This window comes from Fistularia commersonii, chromosome 20, assembly GCF_037954325.1.
Source record: "Fistularia commersonii isolate RoL2024-O1a breed Wild chromosome 20, RoL_Fcom_v1.0, whole genome shotgun sequence".
NCBI lineage: Eukaryota > Metazoa > Chordata > Actinopteri > Syngnathiformes > Fistulariidae > Fistularia > Fistularia commersonii.
Genome location: NC_141303.1, coordinates 12,908,294 through 12,926,957, shown reverse-complemented (window position 1 = coordinate 12,926,957; position 18,664 = coordinate 12,908,294). Strand labels below are relative to the sequence as shown.

At 40.7% G+C, this 18,664-nt stretch overlaps 2 protein-coding genes across 2 annotated transcripts in view; one reads left to right on the top strand and one right to left on the bottom strand.

Moving 5' to 3' along the window:
- aven (apoptosis, caspase activation inhibitor) overlaps nucleotides 1-14,457 on the bottom strand; it is a 30,337-nt gene extending 15,880 nt beyond the window's left edge. Inside the window, exons 1-2 of the mRNA XM_086167506.1 lie at nucleotides 14,233-14,457; nucleotides 11,444-11,615 (exon numbers count right to left, since the gene is read on the bottom strand). Coding sequence (XP_086023632.1) covers nucleotides 11,444-11,615; nucleotides 14,233-14,436 — 376 coding nt within the window. The 5' untranslated portion in view covers nucleotides 14,437-14,457. The remainder of the gene's footprint in view (nucleotides 1-11,443; nucleotides 11,616-14,232) is intronic.
- On the top strand, nucleotides 1,031-18,099 carry chrm5b (cholinergic receptor, muscarinic 5b). Its single transcript, XM_086167505.1, has 2 exons — nucleotides 1,031-1,730; nucleotides 15,336-18,099. Exon 2 carries the CDS (start codon nucleotides 15,415-15,417, stop codon nucleotides 16,945-16,947), a length of 1,533 nt encoding a protein of 510 aa, XP_086023631.1. The 5' UTR covers nucleotides 1,031-1,730; nucleotides 15,336-15,414; the 3' UTR covers nucleotides 16,948-18,099.
- The last annotated feature ends 565 nt before the right edge of the window (nucleotides 18,100-18,664 follow it).

Genomic DNA, 18,664 nt, shown 5'->3' with positions numbered 1-18,664 from the left:
ACTACGAAAGATAGCACCGGTGACGCACTGCATGACGAAGGGTCCCGTGTCATGAGGTCTCCTCTCCAATTCCGTTATATACAAACGTATTTGCTTGGCCTTTACATTGAAAGGTTGAAAGGTGCTTATAGGTGACGAAACAACACATCATGCACCACGGGCCAGCGGTCTGCAGTGCTGGTGGAAGATTGTTATTGATTTTACCCATGTTTCTTGTCATAATAATAATGACGGACACACTTCCGATTACTTTAAAAAAAAAAAAAAAACGACCTTTGATTGGATAAAACTCACAGAAGAACTTTTACTGACGAAAACCAGCGCCGGCCTCTACCATCTTAATGGCTCCACAATCGGCTGAATGAATTTGCATTTTTAGGCTCGAAACTAGTTTATTTGCACAGGAGGTACTGGCCCTTATGATCAAGAATGGTTTGTATCAACAGTATTTAAAACTGATCTATAGTTCGAGCTTGAAAACAGGGAGGGTTTTAGCTTGAATGAAAGAAGTAAAGACATACTAAAAAAAGCACTTACTATGAGGTTGACAGGGATGGGTTTGGGATGGCCTGTTTGCCTCCGCTCTCACTTTGCCAGTTTTAGGGAGAGCGAACACTGAAACGCATCAGGGGCCGTTTGAGTCACCATTTAAGGAGCCGGGAATTGTGAAAAAAAAAAAAAAAAAAAAAAAAAAAAGCTTCTCATGTCTGATGAAGGCACAATGACTGCATGCAGGTGCCTCCGATAGTAAGACAAACAGTCGCCGCTTTCTGAATAGTCGCTGACACCCGCACTGACTCCACCTCGGGCTCCTCCCTCCTCATTCACTTCGTCCTACTCTTCCACCTCCCCACCTATTCTGCGCGTCTCCGTGCCCCGGTAGAGGCTAAACTGATCCGGCCATGTGGGAATCTCTCCAAATAGTGGCGGGGTCGACGCGTCGGTGAGGATCGTGACTGGGAGCGAGACTAGCCGCGCCGGGGCCGAGCCTCTGGAGGGCGGGGGGGGAGGGGGGCGGAGGGAGGGGGAATTGGGGTGACGGACCGACGACCCCTGCAGGCCTTGAGGATTGTTGTGCAGAAGCCAGCAGAGTCGCTCAAATTCGGGGGGGCGTGCGAAGCAAACAACTTGCTGCTTTTTCTCGCCGCTGTCATCCGGGGAACAAACACGTCTTCTAAGAGTAATCCAGCCTTCGGTGATAAAGTCTGAGCGGTACCGCCTCAACACCTAAGCTGATCTGTCACACGGACGTTGACACTGAACAGCTGTTGCCTTTTTTTTTTTTACCATCCTGCCTCAGAAAAAGAGAAAAAGAGATTGGATCTCTCTGCGCTTTGCCACCATACTGAAAAAACTTGTTTGCATCAAAGCCCCTTTGTCCTTAGCAACTGATGAGGATGAGAGACAGAGGGATGGCCTACCTGTATTTGACAAGTGTGTTTTTCACCTCGTTGGAGAGCGGAGCGCAGAGGAAAAAAGTCAGTGAGAGGGAACAGGGGAGGGGAAGGGAGAGCCGCCGCGGGAAGGTGTGAAGCGAATGCTGCCGAGAGGGAAACAAGAGAGCTGCAGCGGGGAAGCCGTAGGGCACTGAGAAAACACGCACGGCGCAGATAACTGCGCAAGACTGAAGAAAGAGTCGAGGGGAAAAAAAAAAAAAGAAAAAATTTCAAAGAACTGGACAAATGGCTGTTTGATGCCGGAGGATCTCGCGTTCAACAAAAGCACAAGGGGTGAGTATGTATTCTGTTTCAGGCAGCTACTACAGCAGATAATAAAACAGGTAGTAAATTCGACTTTAACAGGAGATTGACAAATATTTGAATTATTTGTATTAATTTATAACGTGGATTCTGACATTCTGAGTAAACGTAGATTGACTAAGTATATTAATGAATCACGGAACAAGTGCTGGGCTTCATCAGCTGTCAAGAGAACTGTCACAGGTCAGACTCCAAGCTCCACCGTACATTTTGTTCGGTGTTGGAATAAAACAATAGCCTTGCAATCCTTGCAAAGATCACATTAGTTGTGAAATGACCTTATCTCAATTCTGAAATTCTTTAGATAGGTTGCAGAATAGGTGAGTCTATTTGTGTTTGAGGAGGTGGGGTGTACAGTGTGTGTGTGTGTGACTGTGTGTGCGTGTTTCTTTTTTTTTTTTTTTTTTTTTACTCAGGAAAAAGTGGGAGGTACAAGGAGTGAGATGATTTGATTTAAAGCATCATTAACAACAAAGGGGAAGACAGATCTCATGATTAACATCCCAACACTTGTTCCACTGTCTTCTTAAGAGGTAGAAACAAAAAGACAGCTGCAGCCAAATGTCTTTTTAACATGAAATACAGCTAAAAGTCACATCCATCATTGTTTTTGATGCCACATTCCGATGTATTATATATCAATTTCTCTTCTTACATTCTGAGAGTTCTTTAAGAACATCACGCTAAGTTAGAAAACATGACGACATCTAGTTCTAGTAAGGGCCACAATGTCTGGTATCTGATTATTTTCCGAGTACACAAAACTCAATGCTCTCCAAATCTCAGATGGAAGATAAACAAAATAATTGGTAAGGAGCACTAATTTGTTATAACAGAGTAAACAATGTCACGTTTCAATAAAAAGGGCAATGATACCCTAATTTCATTACTGCGCACTGTTCAAATCACTCATGTTATGAACACCGACTCTAATGATAGTTTGTACATACACTCATCTGTGGTTTAGGGAAAAACAAACAAAAAATACTTAAGTTCTGTATTCCTTTCTTGACTTGAAAACAAATTTAGATTTGATAAATAATTTATTTAGGAATATTTGCCAATTATATAATTGTATAATGTTTTTAGAATCATTACTATTATTAGTTTTATTACTATTGGAAAGACACACAATGGAATTGTCACCGGTCTCTGGGAGAATTGAGAATTTTTTTTTTGTACTTCAAAAATATATTTTTCTGTATAGTATTTTAAATATTTACACAAAACCCCAAACTGAACCTTCACACTGTGTGTAAAATTTGGATGAAAACGAGTGGATTGCTCCGTATGACTCTTAAGTGTCAATGAGCACATCTTTGTTTAGCCTCCTGTTGTGTTCAATGACAGGGAGTGCCAAACAAGAACCCGCAGACACTTCGTTTTACAACATTTGCCTGCCAGGTGGTACATTTTCGACCTCATTCCTCTGCTTTGACAGCAGTCTCCTCCGGTCTGGACGGCTAATCAAGTATCCATAACGACAGCAGGACATATAAATAAATGGCATGATTGGAACTATTCATCTCAGTTAACAAAACGTCTTTTTGTTTGTCAATCTAGTTAGCAGAATCGCTGACACTCTAATGCGATTTCCTTTTGTCTCATTATGATTGAACCTTGATAGGTGCCCATTAGAGGCCTTGATAAACCACGGCTGCGGGGGAGGAGGATTGATCCTTGTGTTAATGTGTACAGATAGATGACCCTGTTAGAATGTAAATAACTGCCCCCCCAAGTCATAAACAAATTGCGCGTATTACCCCTAATAACGGCACCATCAACCTCCAACAATGCGGCGGATGAAGTCGAGATGACAAAATAAAATCGTCGGGTTACAAAACTGGCTGCAATTAATCCCCCGGAGGACTCGGGATTGTGTTTGCATTCAATCGATACACCTACAGTTCACAAAAAACTCCAACCGCTAACGCATTCAAAAGGCGATGAAATCCATTCAGCAGACAAGCGAACGTGACCCTGTACTGAAATATCGGAGGCATCAAAAGCACCTAGGCGGCATCCTTGAAAATCTGTCGTGAAAATAGATTCCGGGGAATCTTTTAAAGTTATCAGGATTACAGGGAGAGGTACGATCAAAACATCAAGACACATGAATGCTCAAAGCGCTTGAGGTGCTTGGCTGAGCAGTTAGGAAAGACAACAGCTCTTCACCAGAACACAAAGCAACACAAAGCATTATTGCCTATGATAGAAAAAAAAAGGCAGTCTGTTTACATAATTACTTAGTCAGAGTACATTTTTTCAGAACCACATGACCCCACTGGAGCTTTCAATGCGTCATTTTTTTTTCACCTAATGTCTTTCCTGAGAAGTGAAAGATAAATTTAAACAGGTAAAGTCAATTGATCAACAACAAAAAAAAAAAAGGTGAGGATTAACTGTTCAGGAGTATTAGGCCATTGTGTGTGCTTGAATCATGAACAAATACAAGCAAATGCAAGATTAAACTTTTGATAAGCTACACAATAAAACTAAATCAATACAGCAGCAAATGTGTTAGGGCGCAGTGACTAAAACAAGTATACACATAAAATTAATTGAGGCTATACAAATAAAGATTACGAAACTGTCTAGAATGTGGGAATGAAAAGTGCAATATAAGGTGACGGGATCGGATGGAAAAAAACAGAGCACGGTAGTAGAGGGCACAGGATGGGACTGGTTTTAAAGGAGGAGAATTAATTTAGAAAGCAGATTTCAAAATCTAGAAATATCTTTTTATTACAGGCAGTATGTGATGAGCTGATCCAGGGCATATCCACCCTGGTGACATTAGAAATCAAAATGCCTTGGCAAACATGAAAAGCTATGCCAGCTAATGCTGATTTATGGTGTGTTTTTTTTTTTTTAATGAAAAAAGGGGGATTTTTGGTTTTAATCTCCACATCCAAAGGCAAATGATCCACATCCAAAGGGCACACTAAGATAACCAGCCCTGATCCATATTTATGTCTCTAAACTTGGACTCAATGTCATTTTAGTAATTTAAACGTTAAAAGTAGCAAGTCGTTAGTTGTAGAGTCGATGGGCTCAGTGCAGCTGATACCTTGTCTGTGCAGGAAGTGAAAAACAACAGCCCTGTAAGACCATGCTACGAATTTGAGTCGACTTTGTTCCCACAGTAGAGAAGACCACAACAATCTCATTTGGGTGTTTTCCAAATTTATGATTAATTGTAATCATTCCATCGTATTTATAAACCAGGACTGCTTTGGTAAGGCAAGGCAGCCAGATTTCATGGCGACCGTGCAGGCCCGGACCTGCTCTACATGCTGAGTGTAATGAAACAACTGTGTTGTGATTTGTCGCTATATCAATAATGTGACTTAACATGAGGCGCATTTACTTCCCCCTGATTCCTGCATTTTCAATGCATCCATTTTAAATGTTCTTTTGACTCAAACAGATGGTATTTTCCCCTCCCGAATACATTTTACAAGAGATGTATTTAAGATGTAATGTACTTGTTTAACACGATTCTGCATGTACATTCAATGTTAGCTAAGAACTCATTCCGGATTGGCTCCAAAACAGCATTCAGTTTAGCATCAATGAGAAGGTGTCTCTTCTGTACTAAACTAACCTTACTAACCAAATTGGGCATATATAAGCATGTACCTGGAATATTTGCATCTAAACCCATCGAATGATTTTCATTTTATTTCATAATCACTGCTCCTCTGAATCTGTCATATGTGGCTTGGAAGCAAAAATAAACTTTAGCAAATGAAAAGGAGATGTTTTTCTCCCCAACCACAAAGAATTGCAATTCTCGCTTTCACATCTGAATATCTGATAGAAAGGTGCGCTGATGTTTCCGCTCTTTGAGGCTGTTTATGAGAGGGATATTAATATTCTGACTCCAGATCCAAAAAGCTAAAGCTCGGGGTTTCTAGGGGAAAATCAGCCATATCAGTCATGCTGTTCGGAGTGAATAAGGCAAAACATTCTGCATTTCAACTTTATAGCAATGACACAGTCTTATTTATTTTTAGGAAGCCATGTATTTAAAAAGGATTGCATGATCGGTCTCTTCTCGTGCGTCTCGATCCACGTTCTCACCTCAAAAAACTCCCACTTTCCTTCGACTCTCACACAAATGCATACGCATGTCTAGAAAAGGGGATATATTTTGCAGATGGACTGTGGTATCAGGCATATTTACTGTTTCAAGACACCGGGTCAGGGTTTAAGGTACGCATAGTGATGAAACTACACCTACGAGGGTGCTAGCGCGAGGGCACATCTGGCACTGAGCAACATAAGCACCTTTAACTGCGCCGGCAGAGTGAGACTACTGGGGAAGTTATTTTTGAAGAGCTGCTTCAGCATCAAAAAGAGAGGAGGGGATAACGGCAATTACAGGAAAGAGATAGGAAACATGACAGGTGGAATAAAAAAAAAAAAAGACAAAGCAGGTATCAGATAGAATACAGGCTTCAACTGGATGAACCAGTATCATGAGATTTTTAGTTTGAAGGGTCTAAAGGGGGTCAAAAGACAGATACAGGGTTGTTTGAAAGGATTAGCGGAAACAGCTATCTATTATAAGCCTTCAGACTCACCTGGGCCTCCAGTGACAGCGAGTTATCACATAATAAGTGGGTTTCCTTCAAGGACCGACCACTAGCTGCTGAGGATAAACAGACAGACGTGTGCAAAACAACGGCAAGTCTGTGATTGGTGACAAATCCACGGAAAGCTAAAATTATTTTATAAAGAGTAGAACGATTCAACTCTGTGATTTTTCTTATCCTGGCTATGTCTGGGAAAAGGAAGAGCCTATTTGAGTCAAGTGAAATGTAGCGTTGTGTTTGTTGTAGTGTTCTTGTGTTTAAAATCGCAGGAAGATTCAGTGAGTTGCTTAGTAAGAGATCTCCGTAATCAGCGATGAATTAATAATTATGATTGCTATAATAACAATAATAATAGTCAGAGGTTAGTGGTTGGCGCAATGGTCAGTACCTTTGTTTTTGTGAGTGAGAATGTGAAACTTTGAAAACTAAACATGACACAAATAATATATATGTATAAAATCAATAATACTATTGCACAAGATGATATCACTATCCCAATTATCTCAAAGCTTTATCTCACTTTATAATTATGGCTGATCATAATCTTATACGTAAGTCTTATTTGCTAACTTATGTACATTCCAGTCCTCCTTTTTGTTCTGTGTCCTAAGTACTGAAGAAAAACATTGTCGTCACGGAGAATAAGACAATCTGTTGATTCGAGCTTTGACGCTTTTTTGGCGGGCCGAGATAAATTGCAACGAAGACTGTGCATGGCTGAGTGACATGAGTACTAAGTAGTAGATCAGCGGCATAAAATTGTTTTTGAATCACTTTCAGCTGATTGGCCAGCCTGGTTTAATGTTGAATGCTTAAATATAGTGTGACGTATAGGAGAAACACAAGGACAGTGCAAACAATCCGGCGAAGCCATTCAAGTTAACGAGTCAATGATCAACCAAGCATAACACTTTAGCGGATTGAATTAAGCCAAGGTAAGGTTTTCCATAACGTCAACTTTTCTGGTGGAAAAGAGTGGATTTGAGGTAATGTTCAGGTTTAATGTCCTTGCCGTGGCTGGTTTTTTGGAGTTCACATGAGGCTCCCTCAAACTGCTAGGATTTACAATTGCGACCATTTAGAGAAACAAAGCTTCCTGTTGTGAAAGCATCTCTTGTTCATAATGATCGGCTGCTAGATGGCCAAGTTGCATCTACTTGATTGAAATGTTTAAAAAAAAATTCAGCCCGTAATCTCACTGCTGCTTAACGCCTCCACCGCACTGTAGGTGAGGCTGCGCTCTTGACCCCTCTGCCCCGTCGTTTTGTATCTCGGAAAAACTGCAAGATGCACCGCAAAAGGTTGAGGAACACTGCTCCGGGCCTTTTCCGTCCTGATATACATAACATCTGCACATATGAGAAGAGTTATAGGAAGCAGAGGCTTCTTTTGATTTTTCTTCCTCATCTTTTGACTTAAACTACCGCTTTCCAGAGCGTGGATACAAATACGCTGCCACATTAAGAAGTATTCCATTATAACTTTGACAAAAGACAGAAAGGGAGGTTTGCGTGGCCAATTCCTGATTTCATGGTTACCTTAATTGGCCAGAAAAGCATCACCTCCCACGTACAATTAAGTGTCCTCTAGAGAATAGCAGGCTCTTGTTGTATAACATGACTAATCCAACAATGTGGGCAAAAAAAAAATAGTCGATAGGATTTGGAAAAAAAAAAAACTCACAAGAGCACCTTTAGTATTTAAACTATACCAGAAAGGGAAAGAAGGACACAGCCCTGCAACACTCTAAAACTCTGATGGCCAGAGGGAGAAAAAAAAATAGAAAAATCTAAGAGAAAGTGCTTTAACATTCATCCAAAGTTAAAAATGGGTCTGTAGTTTCCTCTGAAATACAAGCTCTGTACTTGACCTTCAAGTGAAAAAAAATAATTGAAAAAATTCTGTATACGTTCATATTTCACCCTAAGTGACTATTTCCAACAGCAGCTATCAAGACACCTAGTATTTTGTTAAATATTTTAGACCTGAAAAAGAATGGAGTTAGGCATCAGTCAGGCGCTCTGTGGCCAAAGGAGAAGAATAAACTTACCGTCGAAGCTACAACAACTTTCCAACAGTCCTCTGCTTAATTACTGGCTAAATTATATTTTGGCATTTGTGCAGGGGTTTAGGTTTCATTTCATGAAGGACACTATCTTTTACTTGCACTGCTCCACTGCAGCTTCTCTTATTTTTCGTCTCTGTATTATTGCATTAATAGTTCACTCACAACCTGTCACTTTTTTTCCCCAAACCCTTTAGTTTGAAGTTCAAGGCAGATTCGCAGAACATTTGTGAGCGATTTATTGCTGAAATCAATTGAAAATGTGTAGTGGCGGGGAAGTCTGAACCACTCTCAATCACAAAACATGCAACTGCACCCAGAGCAAACCACAGGGGCTGAAGGGGACCCGCTTTGCTAACGCAGGTAACCCCCCACCCCCCGAAAAAAAATAGAAGATGCTAAAAGTGCTTCATAAAGCCAAGCAGATTTAAGTGCTCGACATCTATTTGATTCATGCTATTGCTAAAATCTAAACATTTAGCCTGTCCCCCCCCCCCCCCCCCCCCCCCCCCAAAAAAAAGCAAACATGTGAGTCACCTAAAGTAGAAGTAGAAGTAAATACTTGTTGCAAAGGATAGAATTGATATTCATTTGAATTGATACAGTAGGGGTAGCTGTGGCTCAGTTGTTGGAGTGGGTGCCCCTCCAGTCGGAAGGTTGGTGGTTCAATTCCCAACTCCCCCTTGTCTATGTGCCAACGTGTCCTTGGGCAAAACACTGAACCCCAAGCTGGTCCTGATAGCGTGGTTAGTGCCTTGCAGTGTGTGTGCGAATAGGTGAATGCAATCGAGTGCTGTGCTAAAGCACACTACAGACCATTATAAAAACTTTATAAAAACTATAAAAACAATTTTTCATACTCCAAAAATGCCACGGGAAAAGGAAGCTCTGCCTTCCACCTGAATTTCTTACATTTACAGAGTGAACGCAAGAGCTACATGGTCACAGTGTGCTGCTATGCTGTGAGATCCCTGTAAAACAACGGTCTAGCCGCTGAGGTGGAAAAGTAGCATTTAGAATGCCTGCTTCCAAATATTTTATAAGTACAAACATAAGCAACTGGGCCAGATGAACTCAGACATCTGTCCCGGAGCAGGGAGCCGACTTGGAACATACTTATCACTGCGTGTAGTGGATCTGCTGCAGGAGGCCGGTCCATCCCGAATGAAGGGTGGAAGAGACCAAAATGTTGATCAAATCACCCTTCAAACCTCATGCTTGCCAGGGCAAGCAAAGGCGGGATGAATAATGGGCCCAATAATTAGTCTGTATGTAATAATAAGTAAAACTAAATTATTGTAGTAACACAGGTTTATATAGTGTGCTTCTGGGATAGCTGGCTATCTCATGCGGGATCATAATGACACAGTGATAAAGCTTTCTAACTTGGCGGGAAATGTTGTTTACAGGTGACTGTGATGATAAGATAGCTGTACATCAACATGCCAATGGCACCTGTTGCCTTTTTATTGTTGTCTTGAGAGCATATGTGGGCTTCCTCTAGAGGGAGACACTGTGAAAATAAGACCCATCTATTGTTTTGCATATCCCAATGGCTGGGCTGCAGGCCGCCCCTTCACTTGGTAACAAATGTAACAAATAACCATGGAAATGAGGGACAATGATGTCTTAAAAACATGAGTATGTATAGACTTTTCTGGTGATACAAAATGCATTTGCTGCCATCAGAAGGGAGAAAAAAAAAAAACATCAATCATACTTTGGCACCGTGCATAGTGTTCTGGAGAAGAGATTGCTAAAATCAAATGAGACCTTTCTGAAATAAAACCATTTTTGGAGTGTTTTCCATAATTTGAATTGACAGTCAAGAGTTTTGAAAGAAGAAATATTTTCATAAAAATATCATGGGGTTAGGGCTGCACAATATATAGTTATAGCATCAGTGTAACGTGTCCATGTGCATGACTCACAGGAAGCACTAATGTCTACATACACACTACTGCAATATTAAAAAGATACAAAAATACAGATAAGGGATCTGCTTTAAGGAGAGTAGCTGCGGACTTGGCCAACCCCACTGTCCCTCACTCTGTCAAATAAAACTGGTAACACGGTTGACATATTCAAGGATAACCGTTGGCCTCATTTAGCCTTGCTTGAGTTAGGGTGTCGGGGGGCTGGGTATTTTAGAAAGATAAATTGCTCACAAAGAGGAAAACATCTTGCAATATTGCATATATAGCACCAATAAGCACTCTTACTTTTTTCCTTTCAGGAAAAGAATATTGAGAAAGAGACTGCAGAGGTCCCAGAGGGGCCACACACTGACCACCGAGGCAGAACTTAACAAAGATAAACAAGGATCTTCTCTGCAGTCATCTGACAGCAGTGTCCATACAGGGCAATTAAAAGTCCCTTTAGACAACAGACATTTCCCTTTTTTTTTAAACTAATTAGGACACACAGACAACTTCAGAAACATTAGTTAGACAGTTAGAGGAATATTTGTCAGTAAATTTCTGTGTCATTATCCAGAGGAAGGTAGCACACATTAATTCATGCTTTTGGAGCTGTAGTCAAAACAAAAATTTAATTCCCCTGCGACAGCCGTTCAGTTCATGCAAAATCTCATTACCAGAATGGTACAAACCGATGCGCCCGGTCGAGTGGGCGGGAAGTTTTCCCAGTGTTTAGAGAAGCTGTTTTAGTTAGCTGAGTTTGCAGCCGTGCACTCAAATGAGGAGAGATGCTCGGCGTTCTGACAGACCCTCATTTCCATCACTGTGATGAGTTAATTTTAAAACCAGGCACTTGAAACTTCAGAGTTGCAAGCCAGAAGCTCTGTACATAAAAAGAATTAAAAAAAAAAAAGGCTACGATTCAAATAACAAAATATGAGTCAACTCTGGGGCTTTAGTTGATTATTCCAATCAGTGATGTTTGGCAGACTGTGCATGCTGAGGCAAAATAAAGCAAAAATACACAATACATCCTAGTGAGATTTTTAGCTGTCAAAACATACTAGGGCTCCTCCAGTTTTTGACATTAGACCTCACCTGCAGACTCCAGCATGATGTGGTAGTCGGTTCCTCTTTGAGTTGGCGTTTCATCAGTGGGCTCCGGTTGCTCCGACTCCTTGTATCGATCCCTGTTCGACTCGAGGGTCCTCCAGGAGAAAGACTCCATTTTATCATCATCCTCTTGGAAGTCAGCTCCTGCCTCTTGATCCTGAAACAGCCGATGAGTGCACAGTGAGAACTGTGCGGATATGAAGACACAAACCGCCCAATTGTTGTTTTCCCTTGTCTTAGTCATATCCTGAGTATCGTCTTGCAAGTTTGAAAACCATCTGGTAAATAAATGTTCAAAAAAAAATATCCCCATGAGCAAAAACCAAAGACTGAAAAATCTCCTTCTTTCCTGACATTTTTCAAAAATGTCTTTGGGCACTTTGTAGTTTTAATTCAGCCACCGAACACTGAGCATGAGATTTAGGGATAAACACTTACACCATAGTGTTTTCATTCATTTACAGTTAATTTGATAGAGAACAATTTATCGAAAAAGGAAAACATCTCTCCCACATATATATTACAACATTTAAGGCGGTGCTAGTTTTAAACACCAGTACCTAGAGAAGCTTTTCAGGGCCTTCTGTGGCAAATGTAATGTGAGCTTCCACCAAGAAAGCAATGATGCAAGTTCCACAAATATCCATTTTCCCTCAGTCCTGTAAACAAAGCAAGTCCTTTTTGCCTTTTAGAACTGCATTCATCACCTGCTACAGTAGGCTGCAGCAACCTACCAGAACTGCTTCCAGGGCAACAATAAAAATCAAAGACTCTTTGAGAATTATTTAGAAACTATAACTACCTGGCCTACAATGTATATCTGGTTTCCTGTAATAGTGCTTATATGTGGTATATAATGTAATGAAATAATGTGGAAGTTCCTTTTACTGGGGTTCAAGATTTGGTGCACTAATAGGTGTATCTTGGCTACCTGGTTAAGGGATTTGGTTCCCAAGTTAACTGTCAGACTCTCCTCTACCAACTATCAGCGCCCACCCATCCATCCCACTATGACGACCCCGAATACACTCTGTGCATGCATGAATAGTAGGAAGTCATGTTGCAGAAGATGAGAGAGGATAAGTCGGCGCCTGCTTTCATTCACACCTCATAATCTGGACAATCACTGTATTACATGATGGCAATTGATGGATCCAGACAATATAAATATTGTTGAATCCTGGCCTCCCTTTTTCCAATTTATAAAGCGCATTTCGTACACACACTGACATTCTAACAGGCACTCCTTTTAAGGGCTGCTAAAGGCTTTAGCTTTGCCCTGCTCGAGAAGGACCTTGTTTTTTTTTCTCATTATGAATGAGACACAACGCAGAATTCAAAAGGAAAGGTATGAATACAATTAATGGACTTGAGGCAGATTTAAGAAACAGAAATGATCGCCAAACTGATACAAGGCTGAACTTTAAACACCAGCAGTAACTTGTAAACTCATTTGAATTCACGTTTTATTGTGTTAATATCCATGAAGTAAGTAAATTCTTATATTCAAGAACGCAACAGTAAAAAAAAAAAAAAAGTTGTTTCCCCTTTTTTTTAAAAAAAGCCCCCTCCTTTGACCCTGGACCAGCTAAGTGGGGGCATGGCAAGCTATACTCAGTGTTACACTGAATGATCAGATGAGAAAAAAAAAAATCGAAAGTAACGGTTCTGCATCTAAATTTGTCAAAATTTAAAATCTCCAAAACAAAACTGGGTGTACATCTGCTTTATTGAGATCCTAAAGTTCACATAATAAAGGTCTGTCTCTTTAGCAACAATCTTGCTAAAAGTGAATCCATTCAATGGGTCTCTGGGAAAACTGCATGAATTTTAACAAATACTACAGCTAAAATATGCAACGTTAAATGTGTTTTTGTTTGTCTTTGCTCTGTGTAAACAGACACGACTTAAAGTCAGACCTTATTTGTTTTCAAACAATATCGTAAAAGACCACATGGTTATTACAGAAGTGCTAAGGAGACTTCTGTGATTGCAATCAAAGAGCGCCTGTGTCCCAAAAGAGATTTCAATGATTGCAATCACAGAGCCCCTATTGTTTCCCTTATAAGTCTGCAGTTACAAAGATGGGGGCATAATTCCGCTGCGGAGATTAAGTAGGACCCTCTAGCGCGTTGTTCAAGGCCAAGAACGTATGTCGTCGTTCTTGATTGTGCTGCGTTCAAATTGGGAGGTAATAGTCTGAGGGTATGACTAATTTGAAGAGCACACTTAATTCTCACTTTAACCCCAGTGTTCTAATTATAAACATACAGACACCATGAAATGCTTCTGAAATACTGATATTTATATCTGCAGAGATTGTCAATATCAAACTGTTACAGAAATTACGCCAATGTTTAAGTCCTGGTGATAGCATTATAACCATAAGATAATGCATGTTTAATGAAAGTGATCAAAATCGAAACATTTTACATGATGGGCTTTTTTTTTTTTAATTGACACATGTTTGCAAACATTTTGTCAGGTCAAACTTTTGAATCATTCTATCAATAGGATTTCATGCGACATGCACCATGACATCACTCAGGGATGATGCTCTGCTACCCAACTATGTGATGTCATAACTTCACTTTGCTTTCGTCATAGTTGTTTAACCAATATTCGCGTTTGCTTTGCCGAACTTAAGATATTGTATCCCCGAAGTTGCACATTTATGCGAAATACGAAAATCGCTAAATTGTGAGGATTTTCCCTGCAGTTAGGTAGAGGGGAATGATGCTTTTAGTAGAACATGAACTTCCGTGCCGTCTTACCCGATGATGGAATTCCTCAACATGGCCACCACATCCACCTCCGCGTCCACGTCCACGACCGCGGTAGTGGTCTCTCTTGCCACGGCCGCCGTGGTGGTGCCCCCCTCGCCCTCGGCGTTCACCGCCAAAACTGTCACCATCATGTCCCCCGCGGCCACCTCTTCTCCAGCCTCCTCCCCTACCTCTACTTGGTCTCCCTTCCATTGCTTTTGCACGGACGGCTTAGCGTGTAGCAGCGCTTGGTGTAACTTTGAAAGGTGTCCCCCTGAAACTATGAGTATCGTATACTGGTTCCGCCCCTTTTCTTTTCTTTTCTTTTCTTTTCTTTTCTTTTCTTTTCTTTTCTTTTCTTTTCTTTTCTTTTCTTTTCACACACAGCTACACACACATACACACATGTATACACACATACACACAATTACACACACACACATACACAAAGATACACACATACAAATACACACAATTACACACATGCACACATACACACGATTACACACACATACACACATACTGACACACACATACACAATTACACACACGTACACACATACATACACACACATACACACAATTACACACATGCACACATACATACAAGCACACATACACACATACTTACACACACATACACAATTACACACAATTACACACGTGCACACATACACACAAGCACACATGCACACATACATACGCACACACACACATACATACGCACACACACACACACACACACACACACACACACACACACACACACACACAAATTACTTTTAATATTGCACCTTCTCTCTTGGGTTTGATCTCTGCTCTGCCCTAGAAGCTACAAGCATTCAAATATACTGTCTTAAGTTTCAATGAAAAATGTACAAGATTAAGATACTTCAATTTCTGCAGAGCCCATAAACTCTGGACTGCTGATATTGTGTTTGTATCATTCTGTTTTGCTCACAAAAAAAGCTTACACAAGATATTATCCTGGGCAAACATGATAATTCATTGTTTTCACTCATAAACACACCCATTTTCCAATTTGATCTTCATATTCCAAAACATGCTGGATAGAAAATGATAATTCTGTCTCTGCTCTTCTCGCTTTAAAGGAAAATTATTGATTCTTGGTGGAGCCAAAGAGGATCGCCTCTCACTAAAACTACAAGACAGACAAAGAAACACAGCACCATGGATGTAGATCCTCCAAACAGCACTTCTGGCAACACATCAAATGTACACTCCGCTCCGCACAGCCTCTGGGAAGTTATTACCATCGCTACTGTCTCTGCCATTGTCAGCCTGATAACAATTGTTGGTAATGTACTGGTCATGTTGTCCTTCAAAGTCAATAGTCAACTGAAGACTGTAAACAACTATTATCTGCTGAGTTTGGCATTTGCTGACCTCATCATTGGCGTGCTGTCTATGAACCTGTACACAACATATATACTGATGGGTTACTGGTCCTTGGGGAACCTTGCATGCGACCTCTGGTTGGCGGTGGATTATGTTGCCAGCAACGCTTCAGTGATGAACTTACTAGTTATAAGCTTTGACAGATACTTCTCCATTACAAGGCCGCTTACTTACAGGGCCAAGAGGACTCCAAGGAGAGCTGCTATCATGATAGGCCTTGCATGGCTGGTGTCCTTTGTCCTCTGGGCACCACCTATCCTCTGCTGGCAGTACTTTTCGGGAGAGAAAAAGGAGTCTTTAGATCAGTGTGAGATTCAGTTTTTAACAGAGCCAGTGATCACCTTTGGGACGGCCATCGCTGCTTTCTACATCCCAGTGTCCGTTATGACCATCCTTTACTGCAGAATCTACAAGGAGACGCAAAAACGGACGAAGGACCTGGCAGAGCTCCAAGGTCTTGCCACTGATAATATACCGGAAGGAGCCAAACCGCAGAAAACCATTATTCACTCATGCTTTCATTTCACCAGAGAGAGGAGGGAGAGGAGTCAGGCTTCCTGGTCCTCATCAAACCAAAGCAATGTCACGAAAACCACAACGAGGTCAGACGACGCGTGGGCCAAAGCAGACCAGATCACTTCTTTTAACAGCTACACCTCATCCGAGGAGGATGAGCATCACATCATAGAAAGCCTGGATGGATCATTCAAAGATAATGAGGGCAGACAAAATGATAACAATGGCCAGGTGAGTGATTACACAGAAGACCGGTATTTTTCAAGTCCTCCAAAGAAGAACAGTAAAAAGATAATTTCTTATAAGTTCAAGCCTGGATCAAAGGGTAAAAATGGAAATCCAATCGCTGCACCTGCTTGTCTCCCCGAAGAAGAGCAGCCCACAAAAAATGCCTCGCCTTCCTCCTCTACCACCTCCAAACCTATGGACCCAGCCCTGAAGAACCAGATCACCAAGAGGAAGAGGATGGTGCTGGTGAAGGAGAAAAAGGCAGCTCAGACCCTGAGTGCCATCCTTCTGGCTTTCATCCTCACGTGGACGCCGTACAACATCATGGTTCTCATCTCCACCTTCTGTGCAAAGTGCATCCCCACGTCCCTCTGGCAGCTAGGCTACTGGCTGTGCTACGTCAACAGTACCATCAACCCTATGTGCTACGCCTTGTGCAACAAGACCTTCCAGAAGACCTTCCGGATGCTCCTGCTCTGCCAGTGGAGGGGGAGGAGGAGAGGCGAGGACAAGCTGTACTGGTGTGGACAGAACCCAAACGTCAACAATAAAATGACTTGATGTTACACTGCAAAGACATGGTGGTCCCTGGTGAATTTCTTAAAACAGTTTGATTTTCCTCAACATCCAGTATTGCATGTAGTTTTCTGTCAAATTTCATGAAAATGATTCGAGTCTGATGCAGTTTATTGTTTTCCCTGAGCTACGGAGAAGACAAAGATAATAATCATTTGTTTAGTTAATTATCTGCATTAAAAGAGTTTGATTTTGTAATTTAGTTTTTTTAGGAAAATTTACAGAAAATAGATTTTTGTTTTACAATGCGTGATATACCCATATCCCTGTTCTGAGATAACAATGTAATTATTAAAAATAAAAACATTTTTACATTCTCAAGCTAAGACATTTTGCAAAATTGGTTATCAAGTTTATTGAATAACGCTTTTTAGGTTAAATAAATCTATTATTTAAAGACAGTGAGGGATTAGACCAACTACTTGACAATTAACCTATTATCGACACATTTGAACATATTTAAATATTGGATCTCACACTTCTTTCCTTTATTGTAATACTCATTTGCACTGTATATAAGACATACACATTTCAAAATGATTTACTCCATGATGAACGCATATAGCCGGTAGCCTTTTACAGTTCACATGTAAATTGCTTCATGTATATCAGTGTTTATTAAATGTTTTATCCATTATTTTCTATTTTGGCGGCTGCACTTGATCTCCCGTTCAAGGGCTAATCTGTGGTTTTGTGTATTTATAGTGTGTAATATGACATATAATATTGTGTCACAACTTTAGTATTCAACACTTATACTACTGTAAAAAAATCATAAAGTATCCAAAGGTAAGTTATATTTAAAGCATCCTTACATAACAAAGCTTGACCGCTGATGTCTTCGATGGAGGACTCAACGTGTTGTAAATGATTGGACTTTCTTAGCAGTTATTTTCTAACGATGTAATGTTAAGTGTATCTCCTTAAACTGTGTGCCTTTTGTTCAACTCAGAGGCAAACATTTTGTGAATGAACCCGTGCTTGGTGTCGGCAGTTTTGTGAAAGTGAGTCTGTGTGTACTCATATAAACAGTGAAATACAAACCCAAAAGATTCCATTATCTCATCGTGAATTTTTTTTCGATGCATTTCATTATCTTGTTGCAGAAGTTGGCCAATAAAATGAAAACCAAAGGTAGGCATGTCTGAGCAGAGTGACTGTCAATACAAAACCAAACATACTTGATGCATAACTGTACTATGAATATTTTTTGCAGGCAAAATCACAAAAGCAGGTACTCACACACTCAAGATATAGGTCAAATAGCTCAGAATAGTGAATGCAGTATTAGTCAAATGGGCACGATAGGAATTTTAATCATATTGTTCATTACAGATTTAGTTTATTCAGTGTGTGAGAATGTAAAATTCCCACAAAAGGGCAGTTTTACACCCCATGGCAGTCTGTAGTGGTTACCAGTGGAGTGTTGTGATATTGTGGTTGGAACATGCCCGTCAGCTTACTTCTCAGGGTTTGCACAGCCACCCATCTGTTCAGCAAAGACTGTGTGCAGACAGCAGGTGGTAGTATGTGTGTGGATTGTCTAGTATGTTGCAACTAGGCTGAAGGTTTGCACAAAATCTAAAAATCACAAAGCAGTACATCTTAAGCCCTGGCACCCTCAGCTAAATGATTTGAGACTTGTATACTGAGAGAAATACATAATCCAATGTAGATAGCTCCCCCACATCCCTCCTGCCCA